General features: G+C 43.4%; 1 protein-coding gene across 2 annotated transcripts in view; it reads left to right on the forward strand.

The window, feature by feature from the left end:
* Nucleotides 1–25,448, forward strand: part of LOC139560603 (microtubule cross-linking factor 1-like) — a 207,668-nt gene that overhangs the window by 153,722 nt on the left and 28,498 nt on the right. For both annotated transcript variants that reach the window (XM_071377531.1, XM_071377532.1), the window contains 5 exons: nucleotides 1,769–1,927; nucleotides 10,262–10,429; nucleotides 15,416–15,703; nucleotides 16,714–17,070; nucleotides 21,628–21,710. In XM_071377531.1, the coding sequence (XP_071233632.1) occupies nucleotides 1,769–1,927; nucleotides 10,262–10,429; nucleotides 15,416–15,703; nucleotides 16,714–17,070; nucleotides 21,628–21,710 (1,055 nt within the window). The remainder of the gene's footprint in view (nucleotides 1–1,768; nucleotides 1,928–10,261; nucleotides 10,430–15,415; nucleotides 15,704–16,713; nucleotides 17,071–21,627; nucleotides 21,711–25,448) is intronic.

Here is a 25,448-nt window from a genome sequence, read left to right on the forward strand (position 1 = left end):
CGTGTCTCCTCATGACCTCCCGTCCTGGTTGAGTCCTATCTGTCCACGTGTCTCCTCATGACCTCCCGTCCTGGTTGAGTTATCTGTCCACGTGTCTCCTCATGACCTCCCGTCCTGGTTGAGTCCTATCTGTCCACGTGTCTCCTCATGACCTCCCGTCCTGGTTGAGTCCTATCTGTTCAGGTGCCTCCTCATGACCTCCCGTCCTGGTTGAGTCCTATCTGTCCACGTCTCTCCTCATGACCTCCCGTCCTTGTTGAGTCCTATCTGTCCACGTGTCTCCTCATGACCTCCCGTCCTGGTTGAGTCCTATCTGTCCACGTGTCTCCTCATGACCTCCCGTCCTGGTTGAGTCCTATCTGTCCACGTGTCTCCTCATGACCTCCCGTCCTGGTTGAGTCCTATCTGTCCACGTGTCTCCTCATGACCTCCCGTCCTGGTTGAGTCCTATCTGTTCAGGTGCCTCCTCATGACCTCCCGTCCTGGTTGAGTCCTATCTGTCCACGTGTCTCCTCATGACCTCCCGTCCTGGTTGAGTCCTATCTGTCCACGTGTCTCCTCATGACCTCCCGTCCTGGTTGAGTCCTATCTGTCCACGTGTCTCCTCATGACCTCCCGTCCTGGTTGAGTCCTATCTGTCCACGTGTCTCCTCATGACCTCCCGTCCTGGTTGAGTCCTATCTGTCCACGTGTCTCCTCATGACCTCCCGTCCTGGTTGAGTCCTATCTGTCCACGTGTCTCCTCATGACCTCCCGTCCTGGTTGAGTCCTATCTGTCCACGTGTCTCCTCATGACCTCCCGTCCTGGTTGAGTCCTATCTGTTCAGGTGCCTCCTCATGACCTCCCGTCCTGGTTGAGTCCTATCTGTCCACGTGTCTCCTCATGACCTCCCGTCCTGGTTGAGTCCTATCTGTCCACGTGTCTCCTCATGACCTCCCGTCCTGGTTGAGTCCTATCTGTCCACGTGTCTCCTCATGACCTCCCGTCCTGGTTGAGTTATCTGTCCACGTGTCTCCTCATGACCTCCCGTCCTGGTTGAGTCCTATCTGTCCACGTGTCTCCTCATGACCTCCCGTCCTGGTTGAGTCCTATCTGTTCAGGTGCCTCCTCATGACCTCCCGTCCTGGTTGAGTCCTATCTGTCCACGTCTCTCCTCATGACCTCCCGTCCTTGTTGAGTCCTATCTGTCCACGTGTCTCCTCATGACCTCCCGTCCTGGTTGAGTCCTATCTGTCCACGTGTCTCCTCATGACCTCCCGTCCTGGTTGAGTCCTATCTGTCCACGTGTCTCCTCATGACCTCCAGTCCTGGTTGAGTCCTATCTGTTCACGTGTCTCCTCATGACCTCCAGTCCTGGTTGAGTCCTATCTGTTCACGTGTCATGCAGTCGATCACTTAGGAGGATTGAGCTGAGTACATTTGGTTAGAGCACAGTGACCAAACAGTGTATAACAGGGCTGGAGCAAAAGCCTGCATTCTCAATAGTTCTCCAGGAGGAGGGCTGACATCTAGCTCAAAACACTCAATCATTCATCAGTGCAGGATCGAGTCGTTTGATTGGTCAACTGAGTGATTGATTGACGGACTCTTAGTTTGTTGGTTGGTTAGTTCACTGATTTGCTGCTCCTCTTCCTGCTTTGTAGTTGTGTTTAATAACCTTGTTATTCTGTGTCTGTAGTTGTGTTTAATAACCTTGTTATTCCATGTCTTTGTAGTCGTGTTTAACAACCGTGTTATTCCATGTCCTGTCTGTCCCACCATGAGAAGTTGGAGGGTATTCCAGAGCTGATCTTGGAGCACGGAGAGGACGAGACGGAGAGAGAGGACAGGGACACGTCGTCTACCCAGCTACCCCAGAGAGACGGCGCCGACCCTGGCCCCACAACCCAACTTCCCTCCCCTGAACGCCTGCAGAATCAGACACAGGTAGGGCACAACGGATGTCCCCTCTGTTGATACACTCAAAGGTTAAAGTGCACTTTGGGATGAGTACAAAGTCTGTTCAAGTACAGTGGAGTTCAACGATCCCATATAATACTATTTCCTGTCTCTGCGCACAGTATCTGCACGTTGCCTTCCCAGCTACTGTACTAAGACATGTTGGCCAGTGAAGAGACATGCATCATTTTGCCGGAGACAGTTTCTCTCGCCGAGTAGAAACTTGATTCCTGTAGCCGTTCATGTTATCTGTCTCCACAGCAGTCATTTTATCTAGTTGTATTATAGCACTACTTCAGCATGGCTCATTCCCAGCAGCAGTCATTTTATCTAGTTGTATTATAGCACTACTTCAGCATGGCTCATTCCCAGCAGCAGTCATTTTATCTAGTTGTATTATAGCACTACTTCAGCATGGCTCATTCCCAGCAGCAGTCATTTTGACCAGCTGCAGTCACCAGTTGTATTATAGTACTACTTCAGCATGGCTCATTATTGAAATACCCCCAAAAAAGGAGGCAAATATAGTAACTCTTTGACCTCCTGGCTAACGTGTTATTTTCTCAGGATATCAACCAGTTAGATGAGCTCACTGTGTGTCGGAGTAGAATACAGTTAATATGAGTTATTATCATTCATGTTGTAGATACAAGCGTTCTACTCGTTCGCTGGACTGTGGAGAATGAACGATGTCTCACAGTCAAAGAGAAATTAAGCTATCACTCATCAGCCATACTGTGTGTGTCTGTGTCTGTGTATGTGTGTCTGTGTGTGTGTGTGTGTGTCTGTCTGTCTGTCTGTCTGTCTGTCTGTCTGTCTGTCTGTCTGTCTGTCTGTCTGTCTGTCTGTCTGTCTGTCTGTCTGTCTGTGTGCGGAACAGAGCAGTAGGGTATGTCATGTTTCATTAACAGAATCTAAAGTGCTCTACTCTGTCTACTGTTGTGATTTCTTTAACTTGACAGAAATGGTTTTGTACACTGATCTGAAAATGGAGCTGCTTTAAACCACAAACCATTATTCAAAAACAGGTCCCAAAGCCCTGTTAGCATTTAGCACAAGGATGAACAATTTGTACTGTACACACCGCAGTATAACCTGGTACATGTCCTACAACTCACCACAGTATAACCTGGTACATGTTCTACAACACACCACAGTATATCAGTATAACCTGGTACATGTCCTACAACTCACCACAGTATAACCTGGTACATGTCCTACAACTCACCACAGTATAACCTAGTACATGTCCTACAACACACCACAGTATAACCTGGTACATGTCCTACAACTCACCACAGTATAACCTGGTACATGTCCTACAACACACCACAGTATAACCTGGTACATGTCCTACAACACACCACAGTATAACCTGGTACATGTCCTACAACACACCACAGTATAACCTGGTACATGTCCTACAACTCACCACAGTATAACCTAGTACATGTCCTACAACTCACCACAGTATAACCTGGTACATGTCCTACAACTCACCACAGTATAAACTGGTACATGTCCTACAACTCACCACAGTATAACCTGGTACATGTCCTACAACACATCACAGTATAACATGGTACATGTCCTACAACACACCACAGTATAAACTGGTACATGTCCTACAACACATCACAGTAAAACATGGTACATGTCCTACAACTCACCACAGTATAACCTGGTACATGTCCTACAACACACCACAGTATAAACTGGTACATGTCCTACAACACACCACAGTATAACCTGGTACATGTCCTACAACTCACCACAGTATAACCTGGTACATGTCCTACAACTCACCACAGTATAACCTGGTACATGTCCTACAACTCACCACAGTATAACCTGGTACATGTCCTACAACACACCACAGTATATCAGTATAACCTGGTACATGTCCTACAACTCACCACAGTATAACCTGGTACATGTCCTACAACACACCACAGTATAACCTGGTACATGTCCTACAACTCACCACAGTATAACCTGGTACATGTCCTACAACTCACCACAGTATAACCTGGTACATGTCCTACAACACACCACAGTATATCAGTATAACCTGGTACATGTCCTACAACTCACCACAGTATAACCTGGTACATGTCCTACAACTCACCACAGTATAACCTGGTACATGTCCTACAACTCACCACAGTATAACCTGGTACATGTTCTACAACACACCACAGTATATCAGTATAACCTGGTACATGTCCTACAACTCACCACAGTATAACCTGGTACATGTCCTACAACTCACCACAGTATAACCTAGTACATGTCCTACAACACACCACAGTATAACCTGGTACATGTCCTACAACTCACCACAGTATAACCTGGTACATGTCCTACAACACACCACAGTATAACCTGGTACATGTCCTACAACACACCACAGTATAACCTGGTACATGTCCTACAACACACCACAGTATAACCTGGTACATGTCCTACAACACACCACAGTATAACCTGGTACATGTCCTACAACTCACCACAGTATAACCTGGTACATGTCCTACAACTCACCACAGTATAAACTGGTACATGTCCTACAACTCACCACAGTATAACCTGGTACATGTCCTACAACACATCACAGTATAACATGGTACATGTCCTACAACACACCACAGTATAAACTGGTACATGTCCTACAACACATCACAGTAAAACATGGTACATGTCCTACAACTCACCACAGTATAACCTGGTACATGTCCTACAACACACCACAGTATAAACTGGTACATGTCCTACAACACACCACAGTATAACCTGGTACATGTCCTACAACTCACCACAGTATAACCTGGTACATGTCCTACAACTCACCACAGTATAACCTGGTACATGTCCTACAACTCACCACAGTATAACCTGGTACATGTCCTACAACACACCACAGTATATCAGTATAACCTGGTACATGTCCTACAACTCACCACAGTATAACCTGGTACATGTCCTACAACACACCACAGTATAACCTGGTACATGTCCTACAACTCACCACAGTATAACCTGGTACATGTCCTACAACTCACCACAGTATAACCTGGTACATGTCCTACAACACACCACAGTATATCAGTATAACCTGGTACATGTCCTACAACTCACCACAGTATAACCTGGTACATGTCCTACAACTCACCACAGTATAACCTGGTACATGTCCTAAAACTCACCACAGTATAACCTGGTACATGTCCTACAACACACCACAGTATAACCTGGTACATGTCCTACAACTCACCACAGTATAACCTGGTACATGTCCTACAACACACCACAGTATAACCTGGTACATGTCCTACAACTCACCACAGTATAACCTTGTACATGTCCTACAACACATCACAGTATAACATGGTACATGTCCTACAACACACCACAGTATAACCTGGTACATGTCCTACAACTCACCACAGTATAACCTGGTACATGTCCTACAACACATCACAGTATAACATGGTACATGTCCTACAACTCACCACAGTATAACCTGGTACATGTCCTACAACACACCGCAGTATAACCTAGTACATGTCCTACAACACATCACAGTATAACATGGTACATGTCCTACAACACATCACAGTATAACCTGGTACATGTCCTACAACACACCACAGTATAACCTGGTACATGTCCTACAACTCACCACAGTATAACCTGGTACATGTCCTACAACACACCACAGTATAAACTGGTACATGTCCTACAACACACCACAGTATAACCTGTTACATGTCCTACAACTCACCACAGTATAACCTGGTACATGTCCTACAACTCACCACAGTATAACCTGGTACATGTCCTACAACTCACCACAGTATAACCTGTTACATGTCCTACAACTCACCACAGTATAACCTGGTACATGTCCTACAACACACCACAGTATAACATGGCACATGTCCTACAACTCACCACAGTATAACCTGGTACATGTTCTACAACACACCACAGTATAACCTGGTACATGTTCTACAACTCACCACAGTATAACCTGGTACATGTCCTACAACACACCACAGTATAACCTGGTACATGTCCTACAACACACCACAGTATAAACTGGTACATGTTCTACAACTCACCACAGTATAACATGGTACATGTTCTATAACTCACCACAGTATAACATGGCACATGTCCTACAACTCACCACAGTATAACCTGGTACATGTCCTACAACACACCACAGTATATCAGTTAACCTGGTACATGTCCTACAACTCACCACAGTATAACCTGGTACATGTCCTACAACACACCACAGTATAACCTAGTACATGTCCTACAACACACCACAGTATAACCTGGTACATGTCCTACAACACACCACAGTATATCAGTATAACCTGGTACATGTCCTACAACACACCACAGTATATCAGTATAACCTGGTACATGTCCTACAACACACCACAGTATATCCTATGTATTGTTGTGAATTGTTAGATATTACTGCACTTTTGGAGGTAGGAACAAGCATTTCGCTACACCGGGAATAACATCTGATAAATATGTCTATGTGACCAATAACATCTGTTAAATATGTGTATGGACCAATAACATCTGATAAATATGTGTATGGACCAATAACATCTGTTAAATATGTGTATGGACCAATAATATCTGATAAATATGGACCAATAACATCTGATAAATATGGACCAATAAAATCTGTTAAATATATGTATGGACCAATAACATCTGATAAATATGGACCAATAACATCTGATAAATATGGACCAATAACATCTGTTAAATATTGACCAATAACATCTGATAAATATGTGTATGTGTCACGTTCTGACCATAGTTCTTTTGTGTTTTCTTTGTTTTAGTGTTGGTCAGGACGTGAGCTGAGTGGGCATTCTATGTTGTGTGTCTAGTTTTTCCGTTTCTATGTTTGGCCTGATATGGTTCTCAATCAGAGGCAGGTGTTAGTCGTTTGTCTCTGATTGGGAGCCATATTTAGGTAGCCTGTTTTGTGTTGGGTTTTGTGGGTGGTTGTCTTCTGTCTTTGTGTTCTATGCACCAGATAGGACTGTTTCGGTTTTTCCACATTTATTGTTTTGTATTTTGTAGTGTTCACGTTTTTTGTTGTTATTAAAGATGATGAACACTAACCACGCTGCGCTTTGGTCCTCTCCTTCGTCCACCACAGAAGAAAGCTGTTACAGTATGGACCAATAACATCTGTTAAATATGTGTATGGACCAATAACATCTGATAAATATGTGTATGGACCAATAACATCTGATAAATATGGACCAATAACATCTGATAAATATGGACCAATAACATCTGATAAATATGTGTATGGACCAATAACATCTGATAAATATGTGACCAATAACATCTGATAAATATGGACCAATAACATCTGATAAATATGTGACCAATAACATCTGATCAATATGTGACCAATAACATCTGATAAATATGTGACCAATAACATCTGATCAATATGTGACCAATAACATCTGTTAAATATGTGTATGGACCAATAACATCTGTTAAATATGTGTATGGACCAATAACATCTGTTAAATATGTGTATGGACCAATAACATCTGTTAAATATGTGTATGGACCAATAACATCTGTTAAATATGTGTATGGACCAATAACATCTGTTAAATATGTGTATGGACCAATAACATCTGTTAAATATGTGTATGGACCAATAACATCTGTTAAATATGTGTATGGACCAATAACATCTGTTAAATATGTGTATGGACCAATAACATCTGTTAAATATGTGTATGGACCAATAACATCTGTTAAATATGTGTATGGACCAATAACATCTGATAAATATGTGACACAAATCAACGGTACTTGTTGATTCAGCCTCTGGTCTTGTCCCATCTTGATTACTGTCTGGTAATATGGTGAACTACAGCAAAGCTGCAGCCGTCTCAGAACAGAGCAGGACACCTTGCCCTTAACTACACACACACAACTAACATCAACAACATGCATGACAGTCTTTCCTGGTTGAGGGTTGAAGAGAGATTAATTGCTTCTCTTCTAGTTTTTATGAGAAATATTACTGTGATTTAAAATTCCCGATCTGCATAATCAATATAGTTCATACATCCATACATACCCCAAACAAGACATGCCACCAGAGGTCTCTTCACAGTTCCCCAAGTCCAAAATGAATTCACGGCAACTCACGGTATTATACAGAGGCATGATCGCATGCCTCTGTCTTAGGCGTCTCACAGAAAAACGACCTTTAAAAACAAACAACATCTCTTGGAACAGCGGGACTGTGAGGAGGGACACACTCTAACACACACATTATTTTGTTGTGTTGTGGTATTGTTTGTATGTGGTTGTACTTTAATGTGCGTGACTCTCCTTGTCTATCAGTCTATCAGTGTTTTGTAACTTGTCATGCTGTTTTTTTTGTGGACCCCCAGGAAGAGTAGCTGCTGCTTCTGCAAAAAGCTAATGAGGGATCCTAATAAACAAATGAATTGCAGCAGAGCCTAGTGCTAACCAACATTAAAAAAACGTCCTCTCACTGTCAACTGAGTTTATTTTTCAGCAAAGTTAACATGTGTAAATATTTGTATGAACATAACAACATTCAACAACTGAGACATAAGCTGAACAAGTTCCACAGACATGTGACTAGCAGAAATTGAATAATTTGTCCCTGAACAAATGGGGGTTAAAATCAAAAGTAACAGTCAGTATCTGGTGTGGCCACCAGCTGCATTAAGTACTGCAGTGCATCTCCTCCTCATGGACTGCACCAGATTTGCCAGTTCTTGCTGTAAGATGTTTCCCCACTCTTCCACCAAGGCACCTGCAAGTTCCCGGACATTTCTGGGGGGAATGGCCCTAGCCCTCACCCTCCGATCCACCAGGTCCCAGACGTGCTCAATGGGATTGAGATCTGGGCTCTTCGCTGGCCATGGCAGAACATTGACATGCACATGCACTTGCAGGAAATCACACAGAACGAGTAGTATGGCTGGTGGCATTGTCATGCTGGAGGGTCATGTCAGGATGAGCCTGCAGGAAGGGTACCACATGAGGGAGGAGGATGTCTTCCCTGTAACGCACAGCGTTGAGATTACCCTCAATGACAACAAGCTCAGTCCGATGATGCTGTGACACACCGCCCCAGACCATGATGGACCCTCCACCTCCAAATCGATCCCGCTCCAGAGTACAGGCCTCGGTGTAATGTTCATTCCTTCGACGATAAACGCGAATCCAACCATCACCCCTGGTGAGACAAAACCGCGACTCGTCAGTGAAGAGCACTTTTCCCCAGTCCTGTCTGGTCCAGCGATGGTGGGTTTGTGCCCATAGGTGACGTTGTTGCTGGTGATGTCTGGTGAGGACCTGCCTTACAACAGGCCTACAAGCCCTCAGTCCAGCCTCTCTCAGCCTATTGCGGACAGTCTGAGCACTGATGGAGGGATTGTGCGTTCCTGGTGTAACTCGGGCAGTTGTTGTTGCCATCCTGTACCTGTCCCGCAGGTGTGATGTTCAGATGTACCGACCCTGTGCAGGTGTTGTTACACGTGGTCTGCCACTGCGAGGACGATCAGCTGTCCGTCCTGTCTCCCTGTAGCTCTGTCTTAGGCGTCTCACAGTACGGACATTGCAATTTATTGCCCTGGCCACATCTGCAGTCCTCATGCCTCCTTGCAGCATGTCTAAGGCACGTTCACGCAGATGAGCAGGGACCCTGGGCATCTTTCTGTTGGTGTTTTTCAGAGTCAGTAGAAAGGCCTCTTTAGTGTCCTGAGTTTTCATAACTGTGACCTTAATTGCCTACCGTCTGTAAGCTGTTAGTGTCTTAATGACCGTTCCACAGGTGTATGTTCATTAATTGTTTATGGTTCATTGAACAAGCATGGGAAACAGTGTCTAAACCTTTTACAATGAAGATCTGTGAAGTTATTTGGATTTTTACGAATTATCTTTGAAAGACAAGGTCCTGAAAAATGGACATTTAATTTTTTGCTGAGTTTAGTAAGTGGTGTAGAGTTATAGTTTGTGTCGATGAACTTGGAAATTAAAAGCATGACTTGTGTTTGAAACAGCTGACATTATTAGGTAAATAGAAAGGACACAATGATATCTTGAATAAATGCATGACCCCGTTTCATTCTCTCTCTTTCACCTCCCCTCCTCCTCCTCCTCCTCCTCCTCCTCCTCTCCCCTTTCCTCGACCCCTCCCTCACCTCCTCCTCCTCTCTCGCCTCCCCCTCTTCCTCCCCCTCTTCCTCCCCCGCTCCTCCTCCTCTCCAGGCGGGTGAGAACCGTAGGGTGCTCCAGGCGGTGCGCTCCCTGTTAGAGGAGTTCAGGTCAGAGTTGAGGGAGGAGGAGAGCAGGAGGTGCCAGCTGCAGCAGAACTACGCCAACGACAAGGCTTCCTGGGAGGTCAAATGGGCAGAGATGAAGTGTCACGTTGCTCAGGTAACTCTAATCCAGGCACGAACACACACACACACACACACACACACACACACACACACACACACACACACACACACACACACACACACACACACACACACACACACACACACACACACACACACACACAGACACACAGCTACGCCAACAACAAGATATCCTGGAAGGTTAAATCGGCCGAGATAAAGTGTCACGTTGCTCAGGTAACTTACTCAAGATGTCTGCCTTAAAGAGATTAAAGAGACAGCAGCCCTGGGACGTAGATGTCTGCCTTAAAGAGACAGCATCCCTGGGATGTAGATGGCTGCCTTAAAGAGACAGCATCCCTGGGATGTAGATGGCTGCCTTAAAGAGACAGCATCACTGGGATGTAGATGTCTGCCTTAAAGAGACAGCATCACTGGGACGTAGATGTCTGCCTTAAAGAGACAGCATCCCTGGGATGTAGATGGCTGCCTTAAAGAGACAGCATCCCTGGGATGTAGATGGCTGCCTTAAAGAGACAGCATCACTGGGATGTAGATGTCAGCCTTAAAGAGATTTAAGAGACAGCATCACTGGGATGTAGATGTCTGTCTTAAAGAGATTTAAGAGACAGCATCACTGGGATGTAGATGTCTGCCTTAAAGAGATTAAAGAGACAGCATCACTGGGATGTAGATGTCTGCCTTAAAGAGATTAAAGAGACAGCATCACTGGGAGGTAGATGTCTGCCTTAAAGAGACAGCATCCCTGGGATGTAGATGGCTGCCTTAAAGAGACAGCATCACTGGGATGTAGATGTCTGTCTTAAAGAGATTTAAGAGACAGCATCACTGGGATGTAGATGTCTGCCTTAAAGAGATTAAAGAGACAGCATCACTGGGAGGTAGATGTCTGCCTTAAAGAGACAGCATCACTGGGATGTTAGTCTGCCTTAAAGAGATTAAAGAGACAGCATCACTGGGAGGTAGATGTCTGCCTTAAAGAGACAGCATCACTGGGATGTTAGTCTGCCTTAAAGAGATTAAAGAGACAGCATCACTGGGATGTAGATGGCTGCCTTAAAGAGACAGCATCACTGGGATGTAGATGGCTGCCTTAAAGAGACATCATCACTGGGATGTAGATGGCTGCCTTAAAGAGACAGCATCACTGGGATGTAGATGTCTGCCTTAAAGAGACAGCATCACTGGGATGTAGATGTCAGCCTTAAAGAGATTAAAGAGACAGCATCACTGGGATGTAGATGTCTGCCTTAAAGAGATTAAAGAGACAACATCACTGGGATGTAGATGGCTGCCTTAAAGAGATTAAAGAGACAACATCTCCGTCCCAGTGATGCTGCCTCTTTCAGGCAGACGTCTACATCCCAGTGATGCTGTCTCTTTAATCTCTTTAAGGCAGCCATCTACATCCCAGTGATGCTGCCTCTTTAAGGCAGCCATTTTCCCTGCCAAAGAGAGGGGGGGAAAAAAGCACAAATAGAGATAAAATGAATCACTAACCTTTGATGATCTTCATCAGATGACACTCATAGGATTTCATGTTACACAATACATGTATGTTTTGTTTGGTAAAGTTCATATTTATATCCAAAAATCTTATTTTACATTGGCGTGTTATGTTCAGTAGTTCCAAAACATGCAGTGATATTGCAGAGAGCCACGTGAATCTACAGACAAACTCATTATAAATGTTGATGAAAATACATGTGTTATACATGCAAATATAGATAAACTTCTCCTTAATGCAACCGCTGTGTCAGATTTCAAAAACACTTTATGGAAAAAGCACAATCTGAGTACGGCGCTCAGAGCCCAAAACAAAAACAAAAAATAACCGCCATGTTGCGCCGTCAACATTAGTCTGAAATAGCATTATAAATATTCACTTACCTTTGATGATCTTCATCAGAATGCACTCCCAGGAATCCCAGTTCGACAATAAATGTTTGATTTGTTCCATAAAGTCCATCAATTATGTCCAAACAGCTTCTTTTGTTGGTAAACAAATCCAAACGCCGTTCAGGTCCAGTCGGATGAAACGTTCAAAAAGTTATATTACAGGTCGAAGAAACTTGTCAAACTAAGTATAGAATCAATCTTTAGGATGTTTTTATCATAAAAGTGCAATACTGTTCCAACCGGAGAATTCCATTGTCTGTAGAAAAGCACTGGAACGAGAGCTACCTCTCATGTGAAATGCGCATGACTGAGAACGAGGCTGTAGGCGGACCCCTTAGTAAAACAGCTCCCATCCGGCCCCCTTCACATGAGAAGCCTGAAACAACGTTCTACAGACGGTTGACATCTAGTGGAAGCCTTAGGAAGTGCAACATAACCCATATCCCACTGTGAATTCGATAGGGCTGAGTTCAAAAACTACAAACCTCAGATTTCCCACTTCCTGTTTGGATTTTTTCTCAGGTTTTTGCCTGCCATATGAGTTCTGTTATACTCACAGACATCATTAAAACAGTTTTAGAAAACGTCAGTTTTCTATCCAATACTAATAATACTATGCATATATTAGCATCTGGGACTGAATAGCAGGCAGTTTACTCTGGGCATGCTATTCATCCAAACGTGAAAATGCTGCCCCCTATCCATAACAACAGCAGGAGCTGGGACATAGTTACAGTAAGTATATGGATAATATGTTAATGTAGACCTGACGGTCTCCTGACTCCTGAGAAGTGAACGGCTGGTGATGAAGTGTGATGTTGCTCAGGTACACATATGGTGCTGTCTGCAGTCAAAGGGGCCTAAATATGTATCCTACCTTCCTCTCGTTCTTGAGGTCATTAATGATCCAACACAGTGACAGATGACGCCTGGCCACCTTTTTAAAGAGACCGCAGCGCTGAGACAGAACTATGTTAACACTTGTGAGGTTCGTCTTCGCTCACGACAGTCAATTTTGTCTGAGTAGAACCAACCGTGTCCAGTTTTTGTGTTTGAGCTCCAACATTTAGTCTAAAACCCAGTGAGCCAACACAAATTATAAATCTCTTTATTGCATATCCATTCAATAATAAAAAAACATGTTGTTCATAGCCACAGCAGTTTTGCAAATTATTTCCTATTTGCTATTTCCTATTTCCTATGGCCGGAGGGTTTCTTCCTCTGGTTCCTTTTATCAACTCCTTATAAAACTATGTGGAGGGTTTTTGTAGTCCGTTTTCACTGCCGTTTCACAATACAGGCTGCTGAAAATATATATCGTAGATATCTGTTCACAACACAAATAACTTCCATCTAATAACACATATTTAGCAAACTATCAACCTGATTGTATTCAGGTCATCTGACAGACTGATTGTAGTCAGGTCATCTGACGGACTGATTGTAGTCAGGTCATCCGACAGACTGATTGTAGTCAGGTCATCTGACAGACGGATTGTATTCAGGTCATCTGACAGACTGATTGTATTCAGGTCATCTGACAGACTGATTGTAGTCAGGTCATCTGACAGACTGATTGTATTCAGGTCATCTGACAGACTGATTGTAGTCAGGTCATCCGACAGACTGATTGTAGTCAGGTCATCTGACAGACTGATTGTAGTCAGGTCATCTGACAGACTGATTGTAGTCAGGTCATCTGACAGACTGATTGTAGTCAGGTCATCTGACAGACTGATTGTATTCAGGTCATCTGACAGACTGATTGTAGTCAGGTCATCTGACAGACTGATTGTATTCAGGTCATCTGACAGACTGATTGTAGTCAGGTCATCCGACAGACTGATTGTAGTCAGGTCATCCGACAGACTGATTGTAGTCAGGTCATCTGACGGACTGATTGTAGTCAGGTCATCTGACAGACTGATTGTAGTCAGGTCATCTGACGGACTGATTGTAGTCAGGTCATCTGACAGACTGATTGTAGTCAGGTCATCTGACAGACTGATTGTAGTCAGGTCATCTGACAGACTGATTGTAGTCAGGTCATCTGACGGACTGATTGTAGTCAGGTCATCCATCTGACAGACTGATTGTAGTCAGGTCATCTGACGGACTGATTGTAGTCAGGTCATCTGACAGACTGATTGTAGTCAGGTCATCCATCTGACAGACTGATTGTAGTCAGGTCATCTGACAGACTGATTGTAGTCAGGTCATCTGACAGACTGATTGTAGTCAGGTCATCCATCTGACAGACTGATTGTAGTCAGGTCATCTGACGGACTGATTGTAGTCAGGTCATCCATCTGACAGACTGATTGTAGTCAGGTCATCCATCTGACAGACTGATTGTAGTCAGGTCATCTGACAGACTGATTGTAGTCAGGTCATCTGACGGACTGATTGTAGTCAGGTCATCTGACGGACTGATTGTAGTCAGGTCATCCGACAGACTGATTGTAGTCAGGTCATCTGACAGACTGATTGTAGTCAGGTCATCTGACGGACTGATTGTAGTCAGGTCATCTGACAGACTGATTGTAGTCAGGTCATCCGACAGACTGATTGTAGTCAGGTCATCTGACAGACTGATTGTAGTCAGGTCATCTGACAGACTGATTGTAGTCAGGTCATCCGACAGACTGATTGTAGTCAGGTCATCTGACAGACTGATTGTAGTCAGGTCATCTGACAGACTGATTGTAGTCAGGTCATCTGACAGACTGATTGTAGTCAGGTAGTCAGGTCATCTGACAGACTGGTTGTAGTCAGGTCATCTGACAGACTGATTGTAGTCAGGTCATCCGACAGACTGATTGTAGTCAGGTCATCTGACAGACTGATTGTAGTCAGGTCATCTGACAGACTGATTGTAGTCAGGTCATCTGACAGACTGGTTGTAGTCAGGTCATCTGACAGACTGATTGTAGTCAGGTCATCTGACAGACGGATTGTATTCAGGTCATCTGACAGACTGAGTTTCTCCTGGTCAGCTCACACGGTCAGGAGAAGGACCCATCCTAATACTTCACCACATTGTTAAGGATTGCTCTTCAGCTGTACTAATATATTGCCTGTCTGTTCTGTGTTCAATCAGCTGGAAGAGGAGAGACAAGAAGAGAAAGGAGAGGTGAGCGGAGAGGCCAGAGGAGAGACGCAGGGAGGAGGAGGAGGAGGAGACTCAGACTGGGCCTTTAAACAGGAGCGAGAGGAGCATCGTTGCCTCCTGGCCGAGAGCCACAGCACCTCCCTGGACCTCCACTGGAAGCTGCAGCATGGAGAGAAGAGGTGGGGGAGGGAGAGGAGAGACCTGCTGGAACGCTTTGACCGGGAGAGACAAGAGTGGGACAGCAACATGAGAAACATGCACCACGAGATGGAGAGGGTGAGGAGGGGCAGGGGGAGAGAGGAGGTGAAGGGAAAGAGGAGGGAGAGGAGGGGAGGGAGGGGGAGGGGGAGAGAGGAGGGGAAGGGAAAGAGGAGGGAGAGAGGTGGGAGAGGAAGGGAGGGAGGGGGAGGGGGAGAGAGGAGGGGAAGGGAGAAAGGAGGGAGAGGAGGTGGGGCGGAGATGAGGGGAAGGTGGAGAGGAGGGAGATGAGGGGAGAGAGGGAGGGCAGGGGGGAGAAAGGAGGGAGAGAGAGGAAGGGGGAGAGGAGGGAGAGATAGGGGAAAGGGGAAGAGGGGAAGAGGAGGGAGAGAGATGGGGAAGGGGAAATGGGGGAGAGGAGGAAGGGGAAGAGGGGGGGAAAGAGGGAGAGAGAGGGGGAGGGGGAAGAGGGTGGAAAAGAGGGAGAGAGAGGGGGAAGATGAAGAGGAAGATAGGAGGGAGAGAGATGGGGAAGGGGAAGAGGGTGGAAAAGAGGGAGAGAGATGGGGAAGGGGAAGAGGGTGGAAAAGAGGGAGAGAGAGGGGGAAGAAGAAGAGGAAGATAGGAGGGAGAGATAGGGGGAAGAAGAGGAAAGGAATAGAAGAAGCCCCTAGGGCGAATATTCACACCATTATATGTCTGAGAAATGCATAAGATACACAGAGTTAGTAATAATTAAGTCTTAGTATAATTAATATCTCAGAAGAAGAAGGAACAATGTCTCACAGTGTTATATTGATGCTTATGGCATTATAATATGATCACTGAAAATTGTGACTATGTACATTTTGTTTTTCATCATTCACCTCCCTCTCCTCTCCTCTCCTCTCCTCTCCTCTCCTCTCCTCTCCTCTCCTCTCCTCTCCTCTCCTCTCCTCTCCTCTCCTCTCCTCCTTCCCTCCGTCTCTCTCTCTCTTCGCCTCCCTGTCTTCCCCTCCGTCTCCTCCTCTCTCTCTTCCCTCTCCTCTCTTCCCTCCTTCCTTTCTCTCTCTCTCTCCTCTCCTCTTCTCTCTCTCCACCCCCCACAGCTACAGAGAGAGCTTAACGTACGGAGGGGCAGCGAGGGCTCACCATCCGACGTCAAAGAAGGGGAGAGAGCAGGAGGACACAGAGGTGTCTTTTCCCCCCAGGAGAGCCCATGTAAGGCCCCTCGCTCCCCAAGGTCACCACGCTTTACTCGCTCTGCCATCCCAGGCCCTGTTTCCCTCCCCACCCGCTCCCACTCGGACTCGGAGGCCCACGAAGAGCAGGGGGCTGTAGTGAGGTTCCGAGGCCCAACGGAGAACCTTTTCCTGGACGCTCTGACACTGGACCCCCTGGGTGGCCTGATGGCCCCACCTCCCTGCAGACTGGACCCTGACAAGAGGTTCCCCTGTATGAACCAGGTGAGGCATGTCAGAACTAATTCCCTATATAGCATACTGCTCTGACCAGAGCCATATCAAATCAAATCAAATCCAGGTGAGACATGTCAGAACTAATTCCCTATATAGTATACTGCTCTGACCAGAGCCATATCAAATCAAATCAAATCCAGGTGAGACATGTCAGAACTAATTGTTCTGACATAGTCTCCCGGGTGGCGCAGTGGTCTAGGGCACTGCATCGCAGTGCTAGCTGCGCCACCAGAGTCTCTGGGTTCGCGCCCAGGCTGGGCTGGGTTCGCGCCCAGGCTCTGTCGCAGCCGGCCGCAACCGGGAGATCCGTGGGGCGACGCACAATTGGCATAGCGTCGTCCGGGTTAGGGAGGGTTTGGCCGGTAGGGATGGTTTGGCTGGTAGGGATATCCTTGTCTCAGTATGTAAAAAATGTAATAAAATGTATGCACTCTACTGTAAGTCGCTCTGGATAAGAGCGTCTACTAAATGACTAAAATGTAAATGTAAATGTAATTCCCTATATAGTATACTGCTCTGACCAGAGCCATATCAAATCAAATCAAATGTTAATTGTCACATGCGCTGAATACAACAAGTGTAGACCTTACAGTGAAATGCTGAATACAACAGGTGTAGTAGACCTCACAGTGAAATGCTGAATACAACAGGTGTAGTAGACCTTACAGTGAAATGCTGAATACAACAGGTGTAGTAGACCTTACAGTGAAATGCTGAATACAACAGGTGTAGTAGACCTCACAGTGAAATGCTGAATACAACAGGTGTAGTAGACCTTACAGTTAAATGCTGAATACAACAGGTGTAGTAGACCTTACAGTGAAATGCTGAATACAACAGGTGTAGTAGACCTTACAGTGAAATGCTGAATACAACAGGTGTAGTAGACCTCACAGTGAAATGCTGAATACAACAGGTGTAGTAGACCTCACAGTGAAATGCTGAATACAACAGGTGTAGTAGACCTTACAGTGAAATGCTGAATACAACAGGTGTAGTAGACCTCACAGTAAAATACTGAATACAACAGGTGTAGTAGACCTTACAGTGAAATGCTGAATACAACAGGTGTAGTAGACCTCACAGTGAAATGCTGAATACAACAGGTGTAGTAGACCTTACAGTGAAATGCTGAATACAACAGGTGTAGTAGACCTTACAGTGAAATGCAGAATACAACAGGTGTAGTAGACCTTACAGTGAAATGCTGAATACAACAGGTGTAGTAGACCTTACAGTGAAATGCTGAATACAACAGGTGTAGTAGACCTTACAGTGAAATGCTGAATACAACAGGTGTAGTAGACCTCACAGTGAAATGCTGAATACAACAGGTGTAGTAGACCTTACAGTGAAATGCTGAATACAACAGGTGTAGTAGACCTTACAGTGAAATGCAGAATACAACAGGTGTAGTAGACCTTACAGTGAAATGCTGAATACAACAGGTGTAGTAGACCTTACAGTGAAATGCTGAATACAACAGGTGTAGTAGACCTTACAGTGAAATGCTGAATACAACAGGTGTAGTAGACCTCACAGTGAAATGCTGAATACAACAGGTGTAGTAGACCTTACAGTTAAATGCTGAATACAACAGGTGTAGTAGACCTTACAGTGAAATGCTGAATACAACAGGTGTAGTAGACCTTACAGTGAAATGCTGAATACAACAGGTGTAGTAGACCTCACAGTAAAATACTGAATACAACAGGTGTAGTAGACCTTACAGTGAAATGCTGAATACAACAGGTGTAGTAGACCTCACAGTGAAATGCTGAATACAACAGGTGTAGTAGACCTTACAGTGAAATGCTGAATACAACAGGTGTAGTAGACCTTACAGTGAAATGCTGAATACAACAGGTGTAGTAGACCTTACAGTGAAATGCTGAATACAACAGGTGTAGTAGACCTCACAGTGAAATGCTGAATACAACAAGTGTAGACCTTACAGTGAAATACTGAATACAACAGGTGTAGTAGACCTTACAGTGAAATGCTGAATACAACAGGTGTAGTAGACCTCACAGTAAAATGCTGAATACAACAGGTGTAGTAGACCTCACAGTGAAATACTGAATACAACAGGTGTAGTAGACCTTACAGTGAAATGCTGAATACAACAGGTGTAGTAGACCTCACAGTAAAATGCTGAATACAACAGGTGTAGTAGACCTCACAGTGAAATACTGAATACAACAGGTGTAGTAGACCTTACAGTGAAATGCTGAATACAACAGGTGTAGTAGACCTCACAGCGAAATGCTGAATACAACAGGTGTAGTAGACCTCACAGTGAAATACTGAATACAACAGGTGTAGTAGACCTTACAGTGAAATGCTGAATACAACAGGTGTAGTAGACCTTACAGTGAAATGCTGAATACAACAGGTGTAGTAGACCTCACAGTGAAATGCTGAATACAACAGGTGTAGTAGACCTTACAGTGAAATGCTGAATACAACAGGTGTAGTAGACCTTACAGTGAAATGCTGAATACAACAGGTGTAGTAGACCTTACAGTGAAATGCTGAATACAACAGGTGTAGTAGACCTCACAGTGAAATGCTGAATACAACAGGTGTAGTAGACCTTACAGTGAAATGCTGAATACAACAGGTGTAGTAGACCTTACAGTGAAATGCTGAATACAACAGGTGTAGTAGACCTCACAGTGAAATGCTGAATACAACAGGTGTAGTAGACCTTACAGTGAAATGCTGAATACAACAGGTGTAGTAGACCTTACAGTGAAATGCTGAATACAACAGGTGTAGTAGACCTCACAGTGAAATGCTGAATACAACAGGTGTAGTAGACCTCACATTGAAATGCTGAATACAACAGGTGTAGTAGACCTCACAGTAAAATGCTGTATACAACAGGTGTAGTAGACCTTACAGTGAAATGCTGAATACAACAGGTGTAGTAGACCTTACAGTGAAATACTGAATACAACAGGTGTAGTAGACCTTACAGTGAAATGCTGAATACAACAGGTGTAGTAGACCTCACAGTGAAATGCTGAATACAACAGGTGTAGTAGACCTTACAGTGAAATGCTGAATACAACAGGTGTAGTAGACCTCACAGTGAAATGCTGAATACAACAGGTGTAGTAGACCTTACAGTGAAATTCTGAATACAACAGGTGTAGTAGACCTTACAGTGAAATGCTGAATACAACAGGTGTAGTAGACCTCACAGTGAAATTCTTATCTTAGGGCTCTGGTCTAAAGTAGTGCACTATATAGGGAATAGGGCTCTGGTCTATAGTAGTGCACTATATAGGGTCCTGGTCTATAGTAGTGCTCTATACAGGGAATAGGACTCTGGTCTAAAGTAGTGCACTATATAGGGAATAGGACTCTGGTCTAAAGTAGTGCACTATATAGGGAATAGGGATGTGGTCTATAGTAGTGCACTATATAGGGAATAGGGCTCTGGTCTATAGTAGTGCACTATATAGGAAATAGGGCTCTGGTCTAAAGTAGTGCACTATATAGGGAATAGGGCTCTGATCTAAAGTAGTGCACTATATAGGGAATAGGGCTCTGGTCTATAGTAGTGCACTATACAGGGAATAGGACTCTGGTCTAAAGTAGTGCACTATATAGGGAATAGGGCTCTGGTCTATAGTAGTGTACAATATAGGGAATAGGGCTCTGGTCTATAGTAGTGCACTATATAGGAAATAGGGCTCTGGTCTAAAGTAGTGCACTATATAGGGAATAGGGCTCTGATCTAAAGTAGTGCACTATATAGGGAATAGGGCTCTGGTCTATAGTAGTGCACTATACAGGGAATAGGACTCTGGTCTAAAGTAGTGCACTATATAGGGAATAGGGCTCTGGTCTAAAGTAGTGCACTATATAGGGAATAGGGCTCTGGTCTAAAGTAGTGCACTATATAGGGAATAGGGCTCTGGTCTATAGTAGTGCACTATATAGGGAATAGGGCTCTGGTCTAAAGTAGTGCACTATATAGGGAATAGGGCTCTGGTCTAAAGTAGTGCACTATATAGGGAATAGGGCCCTGGTCTAAAGTAGTGCACTATATAGGGAATAGGGCTCTGGTCTAAAGTAGTGCACTATATAGGGAATAGGGCTCTGGTCTAAAGTAGTGCACTATATAGGGAATAGGGCCCTGGTCTAAAGTAGTGCACTATATAGGGAATAGGGCTCTGGTCAACATTAGTGCACTAAATAAAGAATAGGGCTCAAGTCTATAGTAGTGCACTATTTTTAGGGAATGGGGAGCCATTTGGGACATAACCCAGGAGTGTATAAAAGTAACATTTCACTCCTAAAGCGTTTTCAGACCTCAAAAGAGTGGTCTTTTTCAATACTGGTCCAGTGCATGGTTTTGTTCCAGCCTTGCACTAACACTGTGTGTGTGTGTGTGTGTGTGTGTGTGTGTGTGTGTGTGTGTGTGTGTGTGTGTGTGTGTGTGTGTGTGTGTGTGTGTGTGTGTGTGTGTGTGTGTGTGTGTGTGTGTGTGTGTGTGTGTGTGTGTGTGTCTGTCTGTGTGTGAGATTTCAGGCTCTGAATGAGATCCCAGACAGAGAGGGTCCCTCTATGTACCAAGAGGAGGAGGAGGAGATTGGTTTTGGCAGCCTGCTCAGGTAACAACCTATCCTTATTGTTACTGTGACAACCTATCCTTATTGTTACTGTGACAACCTATCCTTATTGTTACTGTGACAACCTATCCTTATTGTTACTGTGACAACCTATCCTTAATGTTACTGTGACAACCTATCCTTATTGTTACTGTGACAACCTATCCTTATTGTTACTGTGACAACCTATCCTTATTGTTACTGTGACAACCTATCCTTAATGTTACTGTGACAACCTATCCTTAATGTTACTGTGACAACCTATCCTTAATGTTACTGTGACAACCTATCCTTATTGTTACTGTGACAACATATCCTTAATGTTACTGTGACAACCTATCCTTATTGTTACTGTGGCAACCTATCCTTAATGTTACTGTGGCAACCTATCCTTATTGTTACTGTGACAACCTATCCTTATTGTTACTGTGACAACCTATCCTTATTGTTACTGTGGCAACATATCCTTATTGTTACTGTGACAACATATCCTTATTGTTACTGTGACAACCTATCCTTAATGTTACTGTGACAACCTATCCTTAATGTTACTGTGACAACCTATCCTTATTGTTACTGTGACAACCTATCCTTAATGTTACTGTGACAACCTATCCTTATTGTTACTGTGACAACCTATTCTTAATGTTACTGTGACAACCTATCCTTATTGTTACTGTGGCAACCTATCCTTATTGTTACTGTGACAACCTATCCTTAATGTTACTGTGACAACCTATCCTTATTGTTACTGTGACAACCTATCCTTATTGTTACTGTGACAACCTATCCTTAATGTTACTGTGACAACCTATCCTTATTGTTACTGTGACAACCTATCCTTATTGTTACTGTGACAACATATCCTTATTGTTACTGTGACAACCTATCCTTATTGTTACTGTGACAACCTATCCTTATTGTTACTGTGACAACCTATCCTTATTGTTACTGTGACAACCTATCCTTATTGTTACTGTGACAACCTATCCTTATTGTTACTGTGACAACCTATCCTTATTGTTACTGTGGCAACCTATCCTTATTGTTACTGTGACAACCTATCCTTAATGTTACTGTGACAACCTATCCTTATTGTTACTGTGACAACCTATCCTTAATGTTAATGTGACAACATATCCTTATTGTTACTGTGACAACCTATCCTTATTGTTACTGTGACAACCTATCCTTATTGTTACTGTGGCAACCTATCCTTAATGTTACTGTGACAACCTATCCTTATTGTTACTGTGGCAACCTATCCTTAATGTTACTGTGACAACCTATCCTTATTGTTACTGTGACAACCTATCCTTATTGTTACTGTGACAACCTATCCTTATTGTTACTGTGACAACCTATCCTTATTGTTACTGTGACAACCTATCCTTAATGTTACTGTGACAACCTATCCTTATTGTTACTGTGACAACCTATCCTTATTGTTACTGTGACAACATATCCTTATTGTTACTGTGACAACCTATCCTTATTGTTACTGTGACAACCTATCCTTATTGTTACTGTGACAACCTATCCTTATTGTTACTGTGACAACCTATCCTTATTGTTACTGTGACAACCTATCCTTATTGTTACTGTGACAACCTATCCTTATTGTTACTGTGGCAACCTATCCTTATTGTTACTGTGACAACCTATCCTTAATGTTACTGTGACAACCTATCCTTATTGTTACTGTGACAACCTATCCTTAATGTTACTGTGACAACCTATCCTTATTGTTACTGTGACAACCTATCCTTATTGTTACTGTGACAACCTATCCTTATTGTTACTGTGGCAACCTATCCTTAATGTTACTGTGACAACCTATCCTTATTGTTACTGTGGCAACCTATCCTTAATGTTACTGTGACAACCTATCCTTATTGTTACTGTGACAACCTACCCTTATTGTTACTGTGACAACCTATCCTTATTGTTACTGTGACAACCTATCCTTAATGTTACTGTGGCAACCTATCCTTATTGTTACTGTGACAACCTATCCTTAATGTTACTGTGACAACCTATCCTTATTGTTACTGTGACAACCTATCCTTATTGTTACTGTGACAACCTATCCTTAATGTTACTGTGACAACCTATCCTTAATGTTACTGTGACAACCTATCCGTATTGTTACTGTGACAACCTATCCTTATTGTTACTGTGACAACCTATCCTTATTGTTACTGTGACAACCTATCCTTATTGTTACTGTGACAACCTATCCTTATTGTTACTGTGACAACCTATCCTTATTGTTACTGTGACAACCTATCCTTAATGTTACTGTGACAACATATCCTTATTGTTACTGTGACAACCTATCCTTAATGTTACTGTGACAACCTATCCTTATTGTTACTGTGACAACCTATCCTTAATGTTACTGTGACAACCTATCCTTAATGTTACTGTGACAACCTATCCTTATTGTTACTGTGACAACCTATCCTTATTGTTACTGTGACAACCTATCCTTATTGTTACTGTGACAACCTATCCTTATTGTTACTGTGACAACCTATCCTTATTGTTACTGTGACAACCTATCCTTATTGTTACTGTGACAACCTATCCTTATTGTTACTGTGACAACCTATCCTTAATGTTACTGTGACAACCTATCCTTATTGTTACTGTGACAACCTATCCTTATTGTTACTGTGACAACCTATCCTTAATGTTACTGTGACAACCTATCCTTATTGTTACTGTGACAACCTATCCTTATTGTTACTGTGACAACCTATCCTTATTGTTACTGTGACAACCTATCCTTATTGTTACTGTGACAACCTATCCTTATTGTTACTGTGACAACCTATCCTTATTGTTACTGTGACAACCTATCCTTATTGTTACTGTGACAACCTATCCTTATTGTTACTGTGACAACATATCCTTATTGTTACTGTGACAACCTATCCTTAATGTTACTGTGACAACCTATCCTTAATGTTACTGTGACAACCTATCATTAATGTTACTGTGACAACCTATCCTTATTGTTACTGTGACAACCTATCCTTATTGTTACTGTGACAACCTATCCTTAATGTTACTGTGACAACCTATCCTTATTGTTACTGTGACAACCTATCCTTATTGTTACTGTGACAACCTATCCTTATTGTTACTGTGACAACCTATCCTTATTGTTACTGTGACAACCTATCCTTAATGTTACTGTGACAACATATCCTTATTGTTACTGTGACAACCTATCCTTATTGTTACTGTGACAACCTATCCTTAATGTTACTGTGACAACCTATCCTTATTGTTACTGTGACAACCTATCCTTATTGTTACTGTGACAACCTATCCTTAATGTTACTGTGACAACCTATCCTTAATGTTACTGTGACAACCTATCCTTATTGTTACTGTGACAACCTATCCTTATTGTTACTGTGACAACCTATCCTTAATGTTACTGTGACAACCTATCCTTATTGTTACTGTGACAACCTATCCTTATTGTTACTGTGACAACCTATCCTTATTGTTACTGTGACAATCTATCCTTATTGTTACTGTGACAACCTATCCTTATTGTTACTGTGGCAACCTATCCTTATTGTTACTGTGACAACCTATCCTTATTGTTACTGTGACAACCTATCCTTATTGTTACTGTGGCAACCTATCCTTAATGTTACTGTTTCAACCTATCCTTATTGTTACTGTGACAACCTATCCTTATTGTTACTGTGGCAACCTATC

This window comes from Salvelinus alpinus, chromosome 30 (assembly GCF_045679555.1).
Source record: "Salvelinus alpinus chromosome 30, SLU_Salpinus.1, whole genome shotgun sequence".
NCBI classification, from domain to species: domain Eukaryota; kingdom Metazoa; phylum Chordata; class Actinopteri; order Salmoniformes; family Salmonidae; genus Salvelinus; species Salvelinus alpinus.